General features: G+C 35.7%; 1 protein-coding gene across 2 annotated transcripts in view; it reads left to right on the top strand.

Annotated features, from left to right (window-relative positions):
* Window positions 1–13,382, top strand: part of LOC107685532 (oxysterol-binding protein-related protein 3-like) — an 83,011-nt gene extending 69,629 nt beyond the window's left edge. For both annotated transcript variants that reach the window (XM_016482146.1, XM_016482145.1), the window contains 11 exons: window positions 404–541; window positions 1,242–1,335; window positions 1,571–1,806; window positions 5,281–5,418; window positions 5,505–5,568; window positions 5,670–5,748; window positions 9,849–9,993; window positions 10,646–10,790; window positions 10,986–11,112; window positions 12,232–12,354; window positions 12,456–13,382. In XM_016482146.1, coding sequence (XP_016337632.1) covers window positions 404–541; window positions 1,242–1,335; window positions 1,571–1,806; window positions 5,281–5,418; window positions 5,505–5,568; window positions 5,670–5,748; window positions 9,849–9,993; window positions 10,646–10,790; window positions 10,986–11,112; window positions 12,232–12,354; window positions 12,456–12,552 — 1,386 coding nt within the window. In that variant the 3' untranslated portion in view covers window positions 12,553–13,382. The remainder of the gene's footprint in view (window positions 1–403; window positions 542–1,241; window positions 1,336–1,570; window positions 1,807–5,280; window positions 5,419–5,504; window positions 5,569–5,669; window positions 5,749–9,848; window positions 9,994–10,645; window positions 10,791–10,985; window positions 11,113–12,231; window positions 12,355–12,455) is intronic.
* The last annotated feature ends 1,640 nt before the right edge of the window (window positions 13,383–15,022 follow it).

Here is a 15,022-nt window from a genome sequence, read left to right as displayed (position 1 = left end):
ATTGTTACATTAATATTATAAACTTTTAAAATTATATTTTGATATTCTTAACCCATTATATTTTGATTTTCTTAACCCATTTGCAAAGTTCTTCTGGGTCTAAACTGAATTGAATGCAGTAGGGAGGGATCATTTATTCTGATTTTAACTTAAAAACAATGTAACTTGACTGGATTACTAAGTTGTGTATTACATTAGTTAGGAGTATTTCTCGCATGTTACAGTAATGAGACGTTTGGGGGATAGTGTGCTTAATTGTTATGAAAATATTGACAAAAACTGGAATGGTTAAAAAAATAGGCATTATATAAATAATTATATTATTAGCTATATATAAATTTTTTCTTTTTGCTATTCACCCATTCGGCTCTGTGACTTGAAACCATGATTTTTCTTCATACAGAAGCAAGACTCCAGTGATGGTTCCCGTCCTCTTGTCCACCAGGTGTCTAATGAGAGCAGAGCTTCCATTACAGAGTCTCTATCGGAGTTCTTTGATGCGCAGGAAGTGCTGCTGTCAGCTAGCTCTTCAGAAAATGAGGTGAGAATGAAATCCCATCTTTTCTATCAGTCCCATAAATGTGCTGCTCTAAGTGTCAATGCAATAGGGGTACAGATGGGCACCAAAAGTGACCAAAATGAGTCATACCCTAGTTTGGCTATAGTAGATTATAGTATAGTGTCAGGTTTTTCAAACTCCGCTCCACGGACTGACATATTTGCCTAGCTCTACCAAATCGTCCAATAGATTTACTGCACCTCCTCAGAAGACCAGCTGCCTCTGCTTTCTCCTTCACCTCAGGCAGACATTGAACCAAACCCTATTAAGAGAGAGGAAAGGCCTAATTATATTAAACATGTAATAAGTGCTAAGCATGACATTCCACAGCTTGCCTGCCATCCCTGCTTTCTCACTCTAACTTCATTTCTGACTCACATTGAGGCCGACCTGCTCAAGCGTCTCCTGTAGCAGAAGTAATATGAAAATTGAGATAATTGCTTCTCTCTAAAAATACCTCATGCAGAATTAGGCTTCTGTAAGAATTTGTACCACAAAAAAACGTTCTTCATTTTTTTCCATTGGAGTGATGGACCCAAAAACACAGTTTTGATCATGTGGTTTATTAAAGAGTGCAGAGAGATGCACATGTTGATGATTTTCAGCTGCTAGGTGGTCTGTGATGCATTTATATTGTCAGAGAGCCAAACACCTGTAATGATGATGTGTGGTTTCCTGCTAGCCTTCGGAAGATGACTCATATATCAGTGACATCAGTGACAACGTGTCTATGGAGAACTTCAGCAACGAGGTGGAGAATGAGAGACTCAATACAGGTGGGTATGCCACATCATGTCATTGACATTTCACTGTCATTCCAGTGTTATTTCAAAGATCCAGTGGGAATCTCTTACGGTCTACATTTGACAGCTGTTTTATAGCTGTGTGAGGGATTTGGTGTGTTCAGAAAAAGCACTGACAAGCAATTTTAACATGCCTGAACTGAAACTTTCTAAGACCTTTCTGGAGATCAGGCTCCTGAACCGTGTTTTTCTTTTTCGGCTTGTGTAGAGAACGGTGGTTCTCAGGAACAGCGGCGGTCTTGTCTTCCCTCCCCCAGTCCCAATACCAGCAACATCAGCCTGTGGAACATCCTGAAGAACAACATCGGGAAGGACTTGTCTAAAGTAGCCATGCCTGTTCAACTCAACGAGCCGCTCAACACACTGCAGAGACTGTGTGAGGAACTGGAGTACAGCGAACTGCTGGACAAGGCTGCACACACACAGGACCCGTTTGAGCGCATGGTAGGAAGAGGTCACACACATAATTGCGCAAACCTATTTGTATATGTAAAGTGTTTGGATTCAAAAACACGCATAAACTTGCATTATTATTTGAGCTAATCCCAGTCATTGTGCACATTCAAATAAAAAGAAATGTTGCCATCCAAATAGTGAATGCTAGAAATGCCAAGCAATGTGCATTTTTGGTGCAACTATGAATTCTCAAGAGGCATTCTCACTGTCATTTGTGAATGCAAAGCATTCTGGTTTTGCTTTATGTTCACATTTGCGTGTCCATACAAAGCTAATGTAACAAAACATCACTGAGGAAGAGATAATAAAGCATAATACAAGCATAAAAACTACTGTCAAATAGGGCCAAAATAGAAATTCTCTCAGGTTTAAAAGCACTTCCTTAAAATATCTCATGAAGGTGAGATCTCATCCTTATTGCATATTAATAGTCTAATAATATTGTCATGTTCAATATAAATCCCTATTATGTAGGACGCTGTGAAATTCAGGTTTTTTCCCAAATTACATTTTTTCTGTTTTAATTTTTCTCAATTGCCTTTTTAATATTTCAAGACTCTGTTTTAATGATTAAATTAAATTATATTCATAAAAAACATGTCTAATTAATTGAAATCATGAAACTTATAATATTAAATAGCAATTTATGAAAAGTTTAACTACAATGATTACATTAAGTAATATTTCTGTCACGGTTTCTTCAAGTTAAACTGAACTTTTATTTTGACGGGTTGCTGTGAAGTCTTTTAGGTTTCTGTTTGTATATGATATGACAATAGTTTTACTCAAAAGAAATGGTAAATTGCTCATGAAGTGACTCAGATCAGTTCTACAGATTTTGTTCATATGTTCATGTACTCATATATTGAGGTGGCAGATGCTGAAAACACGTAAACGAAAACGTGCATCTGCGCCATTCATTCACAAAGACACGAAGAACATGCAGGATTCATATTTAAAATGCATTTTTCTGATTAATATTCACAGGTATTAGTCCAAATCGCATTTTGATTTAAGTGTACTGACCTACTTTTGAATGAATGATGCATTTATATAGTGCTTTTATTGTGTATTTTTGTACACCCAAAGCACTTTACAATCATGTGGGGAGTCAGATCATGATACTTTTGATGTATCCATCCAAAATTTGGCAAATTCCATGACATTCCACCTTAAACTGTAAATTCTGTTTTTAAGACCGGATTCCGCGATTCCGTCTGCATTTTCCACAGTCATATGTTACACTAATATAATATTAAAGAAATATAAAATTATATATAACAAAATATTATAATACTATATTATATCAAAACAATGTGTTTTATTTTTACGCTTATATATAATTTGAGTACTGGATATATTGTTTATTGTTAATATTGTAATATTCACACATTCATAGTCTGACTTCAAGTTTGCATTTTATAACAATCATTATGTTACAATAATATACCATAATACAGTAATTTTATGTTAATGGTATATTATCATTACATTGTATATTATATTGTTTGTTATTAATATTGTAAAATTCACAAACACACACACATCCATAGTCTGACTTGTGATGTCACATTGCATTAGATTTGATTAGCCTGATGTGATTGTCTAGGAGTAGAGTGATTCTTTTGAAAGCCTGTCTGATCCAGGCTCATCATCATGGGATCCACTGTTACTCATGAGAGCATGATTATTGTTCAGAAATCATTCTCCCTGCTTGGAAATGTGCTTTAGTCAGCTGCACGATACTGTATCCAGTGGCACTCTGAGTACCCATCATTGTTCTTAGTCTCTTGAGGAAAAAAGCAATCTTCTCTCTCAGTTTAAATAATAGCTTCAGCTTTCAAATTTGCATGGCTAACTAATGTCTAGGTCAGTAGCTTAGTGGCTTAATCACAAGAGACAAAGACAGCTGGAATTTCAAGTCAACATGATAACTGATCTGTTTACTTAAAGCACATTCTTGGTCTTGGTCTGTAATTTCATAGAATAAATTGTCTTATATAAAAGTAAATACATTTCTCCTCCTCTGAAATGACTTTCAATCTTAGCTGATGTCAGATAGGCCACATTTTCCCTCAGTTGATTGGCTAAAGAAAATATTTCTGGTACTGAATAAAAAAATGAGGTGTACTAGAGCTCCTTGGTTATCACAGTAATTTATTGGCAGTTAACATTAATATAACAACGGTTACAGCAATAATAGCACATAATGACAGGTTTGAAAAAGTAGCGTTACCATTGGGATATTTTTAAATTATTATTTTTTTTTTTTTAAATATGACTTTCAGCTTTTATATGCCTGTCAAAAAGTCTCTTGGGTTCTGGAGGTGTTCCAGAAGAGGACTCGTCCTCCACAAACAAATGCAAAGTCACATTAAAGTCTAAAACACTGACTTTACCTATTCCAATCAGTTCCCAATAGATGAAAAACAAGTCCAGACTATATGTTTTGTTTCACGCCAGATTCTGAAAATAAAATAGGTTGTGAATTCAATTTGACCTGCCAGACAGATAAGAAACAATGTCATTTCGATAAGTTCTTAAAAGAATAGTTCACCCAAAAATTAAGTTTAACATGTACTCACCCTCAGGCAGTTTAAAGTGTGAACGAGTTTGTTTCTTCATCAGAACAGATTTGGAGAAATTTAGCATTACATCAATCGTTCACCAGTGGATCCTCTGCAGTGAATGGGTGCCGTCAGAATGAGAGTCCAAACAGCTGATAAAAACATCAAAACAATCCACAAGTAATCCACACGTCTCCAGTCCACCAATTAACGTCTTGTAAAGCGAAAAGCTGTGTGTTTGTAATAAACAAATTCATCGTTAACACATTTTTAACTTCAATCTGTTGCTTCCGGCTAAAATACAAGTCCTCTAGGCATAATATTGTTTATTTCCAGTCATCTCATCTGAATCTGGAAAGAAATATGCAGGGATCAAGCATTGTTTACAAGTGAAACCAGTCCAAAACAGTCCTAAACAAATACATTGATTGATTTTTTTTTCATGTGACAGGACAACAGGGCATGGACATTTTTACTGGAGGAAGCTTTATTATGCATTCTGGACTCGTATTTTGGCCAGAAGTGACGTTTTCAAGTTAAAAAGCCTTAATGATGGATGTTTCTCTTACAACCATACAGCTTTTCACTTTACAAGATGTTAGTTGATGGACTGGACTCGTGTGGTTTACTTGTAGATTATTGTGATGTTTTTATCAGCTGTTTGATCTCTCGTTCTGATGGCACCCATTCACTGCAGAGGATCCATTGGTGCTAAATTTCCCCCAATCTGTTCTGATGTAGAAACTATTTTTTTACTGTACGTCTTGAATGGCCTGAGCATGACAAATTTTCAGCAGGTTTTCATTTTTTCGTGAACTAACTATCCCTTTAATAAAGAGTATCATGAAATGGACAACATACATAACTAACTAAATGTGCTGTCTTCTGTTTGTAGGTGTACATCGCTACATTTGCTGTGTCCGGCTATGCTTCAAGTTACTACAGAGCTGGAGGAAAACCCTTTAATCCAGTGTTGGGTGAGACCTACGAGTGTGATCGTCCAGACAAAGGCTTTGGTTTTGTGGCGGAGCAGGTAGGATGCTCTCTGTAAGCTGTAATTGTGAGCAGGTTTGTGAATGCGTGTACGGCTCTCACAGCTGCTCTGCTTTCATCCTCCAGGTCAGCCATCACCCCCCCATTTCTGCATGTCATGCCGAATCTAAAAACTTCATCTTTTGGCAAGGTAACAGCACACTAATAATACCAGGCTTATTGTGTCAATACAAATAAGCTAATGTTGTCTGTAGATATGAAGCTGAGTGTGTTATGCGTGACTGATTTTAGACGTGAGGTGGAGGAATAAGTTTTGGGGAAAGTCCATGGAGATTGTACCTGTAGGAACTACTCACGTGGTTCTCCCTGGGTGAGTTCTTCATTTTTGTCTGTTTATTAAATTCACACACAGGCCGGTCTGCTCTTTTTGGCTCAAGCTATGTCTCAGGTGTTAAAGCATCTCAAGCTCTAAGGTTTAATGTTCTTACTGCAGAATATAACTACTGCAGTGGAATTTTACAGCCATATGGCAAATTAATTTACACAAACATTAATTATACAACTCTGCAGATAACTTTTCTAAAATGGTCAGATTGTTACAAATTAGTTGCATTACTATTGACTGCACTTTCTAAAAATCCTACAAAAAAAGAAAGTGACGCAATAAATCATTCAGTGCTTTAAACTAAATTATAACAACATGACATAAATTGCTATTGTTTCTTTAAAAGAATGAATCATCCAAAATAATTAGAAAATTTCTGAGAACTCCTTTTTTTAAATGAGGAAAAAACCTTTTACAAAAAGCCTTTACACATTAACATGATTCATTAAATATTAAATAATTACATAAATATTTATTAAAATGTATTTGAATTCTAGTATGTTGTCTGTACAGTACGTGTCTGGTTACCTGTGTGTGTGTGTGTACCTGTTTTTCTATTCTGGTGGGGACTTAAACCTGAATACACACAGACTCATGGGGACTCGTGTCACGGTGGGGACCTAAATTGAGGTCCCCACGGGTAAACAAGCTAATAAATCACACAGAATTAAGTTTTTTGAAAATCTAAAAATGCAGAAAGTTTCCTGTAATGGGTAGGTTTAGGTGTAGGGTTGGTGTAGGGCAATAGAATATACGATCTGTACAGTAGAAAAACCATTACGCCTATGGAGAGTCCCCACAAGGATAGCAAACCAGGCGTGTGTGTGTGTGTGTGTGTGTGTGTGTGTGTGTGTGTGTGTGTGTGTGTGTGTTTAAATATTGATGTTTATGCACAGGATGCAGAAAGTAAATTGACAGACATTGTGGGGGTTACGTTTTTTTACAGTGCAACTGTAGTGTCTTTGTGGATCATGTGAGTGTATCAGAGAATGCAAGTCTCCTCATGTTTCGAGTTTTTTAGTGTTCGACAGTTACACCATGTTTATATTGCAAGCGAGTAACATGCTGTGACAAATCACTGCTCATCTATATCAAATTAGTTCATTTAAATGTATTCCACATATTAGCACTATATGCTTATAATACAATTAAAAAGAACTCAGTAACAGTAATTTGTGGCTGTTTGTTCATAAATACATATTTACTACAAATTGATTATTGTGACACAACGGTTCAATTAACTGTTTAAGAAATGTTGGATATGTCTCATTTCACATAATTAGTTTATATTATATCATATATAAAATACATATGTCAGCGAAAACTCAAATTAAAGAGGGTGATCGGAACAGGGGATCTTGTATCACCCAGAGGGAGTTTATTTTGTGTTTATGACCGGATGACATTACATTACACCCCTTATTACAGTGTGTGTCTGTTTACAGTGTAAGTAAATAAATGGGCATAGAATATTGATTTGAGTTTAAAAAAAACAAAAAACAATTATAACACTTGACCCCAAAACTGACAACAATATTCACTATATACTACAACGTGTGGATAAAAAGTAGTGGTCATTTGCTCATAGGTTTAAAGTGGCTATTAAAGCTTGCAGTCTGTAAGTTTTGCCTCTTTGTCGCCATCTCTGTTTGAAAACCTGAAATTGCAGCTGTGTGCGGAATTATCTTCCTTGCGTGGGTTGTGCGACGGCACGACTCCGAAGTACTACGAAGTGCAGGCTATTTACTGTAATTCAGAATCGCAGATTCTAGCCTACGTCTTGTAATATATGACTCAAATAAGCATTTTCACCAGATATTGTCATCTGAACAAGTAAGTAACAAGTCTGCCATGTTTGTTCTGACCAACTGAGGAAAAAAGCATTACAATAAATTGCGCTACCAATGGTGATTTAATCTAAATTAGCTCATATCACATCAAACCGTGCAAATTATTATTATTGTTATACTTTATTCTCAAATTGTTAATGTTAACAACATCAGCATTGTGTGACTAGTATAGTGACGCGAAAACCTACCCGTACCACTCAAATTAGAAAACATTATTATAAACTGACCATTGTGAATCAGGCTAAAGTAAGGCGATAGTTTCGAACACTGGCTGGTCATTTACTTGCTCAAATATTGATTTCGGATCATTTTTAACCAAAAAAAGTTACGGACTGCAGCTTTAAACAGAGGACTGGGGCCAATTAGGGGCGATGACTTAAAGTGATTTATAATAAGACAAAACAAAAACTAAGCTAAAAAATGATGTATATATATTTCTTAATTCACCCCCTCAACAACTGTGTTGAAAACCTGGAGATATGAGGAAACCTAATTTAAAAAGTATGATTTCTAGACCTGGAAAAGTCATGTAAATTAGTACAATAGTAAAACTCCATGTGTGAATGAATGATTATACTGAATTAAAAGGAATATATATTTTTCTATTTATGCCAAACTCTATATAATATTTTATAGAAATTGTGAGTAAAAATATTTTTGACAGTTTTGAATACGTTACCTGTCAGAAACGTTGATGTCTTGGTGGTGTTTTGGCTAAACCAAGTGAGAACAGATTGTAGTCTGGGTAATTTGTATCTTGAATGATGGCATTGTCCAAATTATAGCAGCAGCTGTGGTTGATGTTGTCAGTGTCCTTGTTCACCCTAAGCATTGGAGCTGTTATCTTTCCTGGAAACGGCAGACTGGGGCAGCGAGGTGTTGAAGTTGTTAGTGACAACAGCAGCCAGTTAGTCAACAGCACACATTGTAATGACATATGATGACAGACTGTCTGTGCCGAGTGGGTTGTGGCGCTTCCACTGTTTTATGGGGATCCTGTGAATGGAGCTCAGTGTCCTCCACCAAATTCAGCTTATAATTTAAAAGTTACAATGTGTTTATATAGTTTTGGTGATGTACTGTTGTTTTGTTTTGGAAATTGGTCTGCAACAAGTACTTGGGGTCTGAACAGTAAATACCATAAAATGAATATTAGTGGAGGCTAAATGGGTTTTTCAGTAAATGGTGCCAAGATCTAGAGTAGGGCAGCTGATGATGATGTGTGCACTATAAAGCTGATATATTTCACAGCTCTCTGGAATACTTCATTCTGATTGGTCGATTATAGCATTCTGTGTTCTAATAACCTTTGTATAATGACTTCTGAACTGTATAATTGACGTTTGTTGTCCCGGGGATCTGATTCTTAAATGGTTTCATGCCTCTCGTATCACTCCAAGCTCTCTTCTTTCTCACATAATAAAATAAGTTCACTCAAATCAACACTTCATTCCTGTTTATTTATTTAGAAGTAGCCATAAAAGAGGCAAACATACAGTCAGCTGGTCATTAATGCAAAATATTCTGGGTTATCTTAGACTCCGCCAGTTCGTGTTGGGGGTCCCAAGGCTGGAATTGGATCAAAAACATGTAGTAAATACAGTAATGTTGTCAAATATTATTACAATTTAAAATAGCTGTTTTCTATTTTAATATATTTTAAAATGTAAGTTATTCCTGTGGTGGCAAAGCTGAATTTTCAGCATCATTACTCCAGTTTTCAGTGTCACATGATCCTTCCGAAATCATTTTAATATGCCGATTTGCTGCTTTTAAAAAACATTTTTTTGATAGAAAGTTCAAAAGAACAGCATTTATTTCAAATAGAAATTTAGGTGTAACAGTGTAAACACCTTTGTTTTCATTTTTTGATTGCATCTCTGCTGAATAAAAGTGTACATTACTTTTAAAAACTATTTTACTGACCCAAAACTTTTAAGTAGTAGCATAAATATCCTAAATATAAATACAATATAAACTAATTTTGGCAAATGAGACTTACAAAAATTGCTGCTATTATTTGAACAATTATTTTATATAATGTTTACTTAAAATCCACTATTTTAAAAAATGGCTTTATTTATAGACATACAGAAGTTAACTAACACTAATAACTAACACTTCTGTTAATCAGATAACCTAGCATGGTTATCATCCAGTAATCTCAGAATGACAAAATATTGGCCTGGTACTAGTAAATATGTATGTACACTCATACTTTCCTCTCACCTTCAGCTTTGGAGATCACTATGAATGGAACAAAGTGACGTCATGTATTCACAACATTCTGAGTGGGCAGCGCTGGATCGAGCACTACGGAGAAATCTCCATCAAAAACTCCAACAGTGAAAAATGCCAGTGTAAAGTCACCTTCATCAAGGTCAGCTGCCTCTGCTTTTCTGAGAAAAAAAAATACATTCTGAAATGTTTCATTTTTTTTATATTCTTAAGGTTTCTTTACACAAATGTATTGGACCAGTTGTTATTGTGATTCAAACCTGCCACGTTTCACCATCACACGTGACCTAAAACGTGTCAGTCAACTCTTCCTGGCCTTTCAGAGAGCGCCACATTTTTTAGCATCTAATGAGGGATCTGTGAGGCACAGTTGAGATAATTGAACTCAGACACTGAGGTCTTCAAAGACTTCCAGCAGACTTCAAGGACAACGGGTCAGGCTTTACTGAGGGGTGAAGAAAAGATGGAAAGAGATCAGACAGGAGATCAATTAGGGCAAAGGAGAGCAAGATTAAAACAAGAAACGGGACAGAATGAGATTCTACAAAAGTCAGATGATTATTCATGGTTCATTCCCCTCCCGTCTGACTCAAGTATGACATCTGCTGGAGATCTCCTCCATCTGACCTTGCTGTTAAATGTCAGGGTTCATTATAATGCCACATTAGTGATACCTTGATGGTGAATTAATTATGTGTTTTCACTCATTTGTTTAGTATCAGTATAATTAACCCAGGTGGTCATACTTCTTTATTTGGAGGTGCTCTGATCAAACGTGTCTGTGTCCTTCATAGGCAAAGTACTGGAACTCCAGCATGAACGAGGTGGAGGGAGCTGTCACAGATCACAAAGGGAAAATCGTGCATAAGCTGTCTGGGAAATGGCACGAGGGGATGTACTGCGGCAGCCCACCCTCTGCTAAATGCATCTGGAGGACGAGTAGGAACCAAGACACACACACACACACACACACACACACAGTCTGCCCTCTTTTTTTAGATGCGCCTCGTTTTTCTGGTGCCCGCTGGATGATGTATTTCACAGACAATACAGTTGCTAGTGTTTAGTAGTTCTTTATTATTTCAGAAAAACATTTTATCATCAGCTTTTATTTGTGTGTGTTTATGTGGACAGATCCCATGCCTCCTGACTATGAGCAGTACTACAGTTTCACTAAGTTTGCTATGGAGCTCAATGAACTTGACCCTCTTACCAAACCACTTCTTCCACCCACAGACACCAGACTACGGTTCGACCAGAGGTAAAAACTTACATCTATATTGCCAATGAAAGCTTATATAAAAACTTAACTGGAACTTATTGAACTTAAACTATTGAAAAGAAAAAAGTTGAACATGAAAATGCAGCTAACAGCAATTACACTATACTGTGCTGATAAATATAATGTATTTTTTAAATGATACCAGTTGGTTTAACTTTGGCCTAAATAATTAAAAAATGAACTAAAATGAACAATGATAGAATAAATGAAACTTATGAAAACTTAAAAAAATGTAATAATAAATTGAATATTAAAAACTGTTTTGACCTTGGTTTATAATGTGAAACTAGAGTCAGAATATCCAATGGGCAGTAGATCAAGGTAATTTTTATATTTTTTTATATTCTATAATAGTATTTATTAATATTTCTAATGCTTTATCATTTTTAATTTTAGATTTTCCTAATTTTTAATCTTTTATTTTTACATTTTTATTTGAATTTTAGTTTAAGTTTTGGTAATTTTGCTATGTGCTTTTGTCATTTTATTATTTTTTGTTTTTAACAATATTTCTATTTAGCTTTAATTTATTTGTATTTCAGGTTTTAGTTTTAATAATTTTAGTTTAATTTAACTTTTAATTTATTTTTTTATCATCTGATATTTATATTTCAGTCTATTTCTTTTTTTTCAATAAATATTTTTTTTAAATAGTTTTAATGTTAGTTTTAATTAACAATATTGCAGTAGATGATACCACTGCCAAATAAACTGGACAGTTATTAGTACTTTAAAGTTGCAGTATCTCAGAAGAAACTAAAATGTGATTATTAAAAATTATATGCCATGAATATGAAGTTATTTGAGTGCACACTAATAACAATGATCTAATTAATATTGATGAGCTAAGCTGTTGCCATTATAAGTTTTGTTATTGTAATTTTACAACTCATACTGAAGTGTGACAATTCTTTTGGATATTGTAGAAAAACTATGCTACGAGTAATTTTGACACACATAGTTGGAGTTATTCTGACATAAATGTGTCAGCTGATGAGAGCGGACAGAACCTTCAGGGCCACCAGACGATGACATCAATGCATCAGTCATGTTATGCAAGGACAAATGAATTTCATATGAGACTGTTTGTGTCTGCAGGTTATTGGAGGAAGGGAACGTTGAATCTGCAGAGGAGCAGAAGCAGAGAATCGAACAGCTGCAGCGAGAGAGACGCAGAGTCCTGGAGGAGAACCACATGACACATCAACCTCGATTCTTCCAGTATGAACGAACTATACTACTTGCTGTCTTTTTAGGAAAAATACGTTACACAGCAAAATCCAGTTAGTTGTTAAAACTATTTTCTGCTTTATCACCAACAGGAAGTCCAAAGATGACACCTGGGTGAGCAACAACACTTACTGGGAGTTAAGGAAAGATCCTGGATTCAGTAACCTTGACTGTCCGGTCCTCTGGTAACTCAGAGGCAGCCAACTACATCTGTGCTCACTGTTGCCTGCTCTTATCTGTTCTGGCCAACATTACAGCTTCAAGAGACAACACACACCTTTTAAAGTGAGGTAGAGACTGATAAAGCTGTGAGAGACTGGTGGCTGATTGTTTCAAATCATTCCTTAATATTTATAATTTAATGTCCCAACAGTTCAGTTGCCTTAATATGCTTACATTATGTTGTAGTTTCATTTATGCAAATGGATCCTTTGGAAGTATGAGAAATATGCAATCCATTTTTTTTTATGTGCATTGTAAGTAGCACAAGAAACCAAGAGAAAAACTGTTGGATTGTGGTCCCTTTTGGCTAAATGTAGTACTGCAGGTGACCGCACCTTAAAAAAGACGTATATAGTATGTTGTCAGAACAAAACTGCGTCGTCTACCTCTTAAAATCAAACTCGAGGAATTTGATGTATATTAGAATATGAATATAATACATATAATGCCTTATATTAAATTATATACATTTACTTTGCTAGAACTTTTAATTAAATCCAATGTATCGTCACAAAGTATTGTAATTTTACAACCGCCTTTTACTCTGAGACACTTGAATGAACAAAATGTTCTCAGAAACATTTATATTCATCTTAACTTATTCACAAGACTGACAGATGGCTCAACAATACTGAACATTACCATCACACACGTGAGCCTGGCAGTGTTTTAAAGCTTCTTCCACACGGTTTGACCTGTAACCTGTGCTCATCTCACTAGGCACTACGACGAATGATGTTGGGGGACTGGGGTACTTGCGTGTTGATCACTGCAGCGTTTCCTCTTCCTTCAATAAAGTCTCACTTTAAACAAAACCCCTTTTGGAACCTATTTTTTATTAAAGAGTGTATTTGTGATGTTTGAGAGTGCAGGGATTCACATTTTCATTTGGTTCAGCCAATGAATGCGGGGCACTGAAGTTTCAGAATTTGTAGTCTGGGATTTTCTGTCATAACAGAAGATGAAATTATAAATGTACTGCAATTAATCAGTTTGCGTGCAAATGCATCATCCCTGAGCTGTTATTCGTGTAAACTTTTTATTTATTTATTTATTTTTAATTGTGGTTGAGGAAAAACCTTGACAACCCACAACGTATTTCCTGCTGACATAAACATTGCAACACTGGGTTTTATGAGTCATAGAGTTAAAATGGAGATTTAAAAGGAGTTAAAAAGGAAAAGGAGATGAAAAAATAGTGGGGCTAATACTATAACTAGATTAAAGCAACACTATGTAACTTTTTCTGTGTTCAAAATTTGCTAAATGTATATAATGAGCGAGTACATCATACATTCATCTTTCGCGTTTTTGTCTTATTCCGGATCACTACGGTACACTTATAATAAGTACTTATATTTGGACTATTGTAGCCTGGTCGGGTCGTCACCGCTGCGGAGTAACACATACCTGCGTGAATCGCCATAGACATAAATTTAGAGAAGTAGCTCCGGTTGGAATGTTCTTCCGCGGCATGTGTGCAGTTCTGTTTATTAACCGCTAGAGCGCCAAAAGTTACATAGTGTTGCTTTATGAGAATTTAATTAAATAATACACAAACCTTTTTGGTTCCAGTAGTAAATATATATTTACTGGAAAAAAAGTTCATTTAAAAAGGGCAAATGGAGTCAGGTGTTTCAATAAATTGGATAAAAAGAAACTGGGTCTTCACTATACAAATCTGGTTTTCACACTATAGTTGTTGAAAGTTTGTCATGCTTCAGTTAAATAAACTTCACTTATTTGAAGTTCACCAGGGTTTCTTAAAAAGGAGGGTTTAGAAATTGCTGCCTGTCTAAAGTTTGGCATAGGACTTCTGGAAGAATGTTTTGTGGACAAATTAGTAAAAACAGTACTTTTGGGTTAAATGAGAGGTGTTACTTTTAAAATAATAATACTCAGTTGTAATGTACAATGAAGGCAGTATATGCTTTGGAGTGATTTTTCTACTTCTGGACCTGGGCTGCATTTCCCAAAAGCAGCCTAAAAAAGATTATAGAAACAAATGGCACCATTTTTCTACCTATACTATCTACTTAGGTTAATAATGCTTTTGGGAAACATAACCCAGGATAGTTTAATCTTTTAATTCCATGTGAAAATGTCAATTATGTCAGTCTTTGTACTGAAACCCCACAGAAAGTGACCCAAAACGCATAAGTAGGTTGGGACCCAAAACGCATAAGTAGGTTGGCCAGTGGTCAAAATGGTTAAAGCAGAAGAAATCAAATGTTTTGAAAGTGTGACATGTGGCCAAGTATGGTTACCCATACTAGGAATTAGTGCTCTGCATTTAACCCATCCTAAGTGCACACACACAGCAGTGAACACACACCCGGAGCAGTGGGCAGCACTTTATGCTGCGGCGCCCGGGTAGCAGTTGGGGGTTCGGTGCCTTGCTCAAGGGCACCTCAGTCGTGGTATTGAAGGTGGGAGA

The sequence above is a fragment of the Sinocyclocheilus anshuiensis genome, unplaced genomic scaffold (assembly GCF_001515605.1).
Source record: "Sinocyclocheilus anshuiensis isolate Anshui unplaced genomic scaffold, SAMN03320099.WGS_v1.1 scaffold185, whole genome shotgun sequence".
NCBI lineage: Eukaryota > Metazoa > Chordata > Actinopteri > Cypriniformes > Cyprinidae > Sinocyclocheilus > Sinocyclocheilus anshuiensis.
The sequence above is the reverse complement of the archived record's forward strand: the minus strand, read 5'-3'. Positions and strand labels throughout refer to the sequence as shown.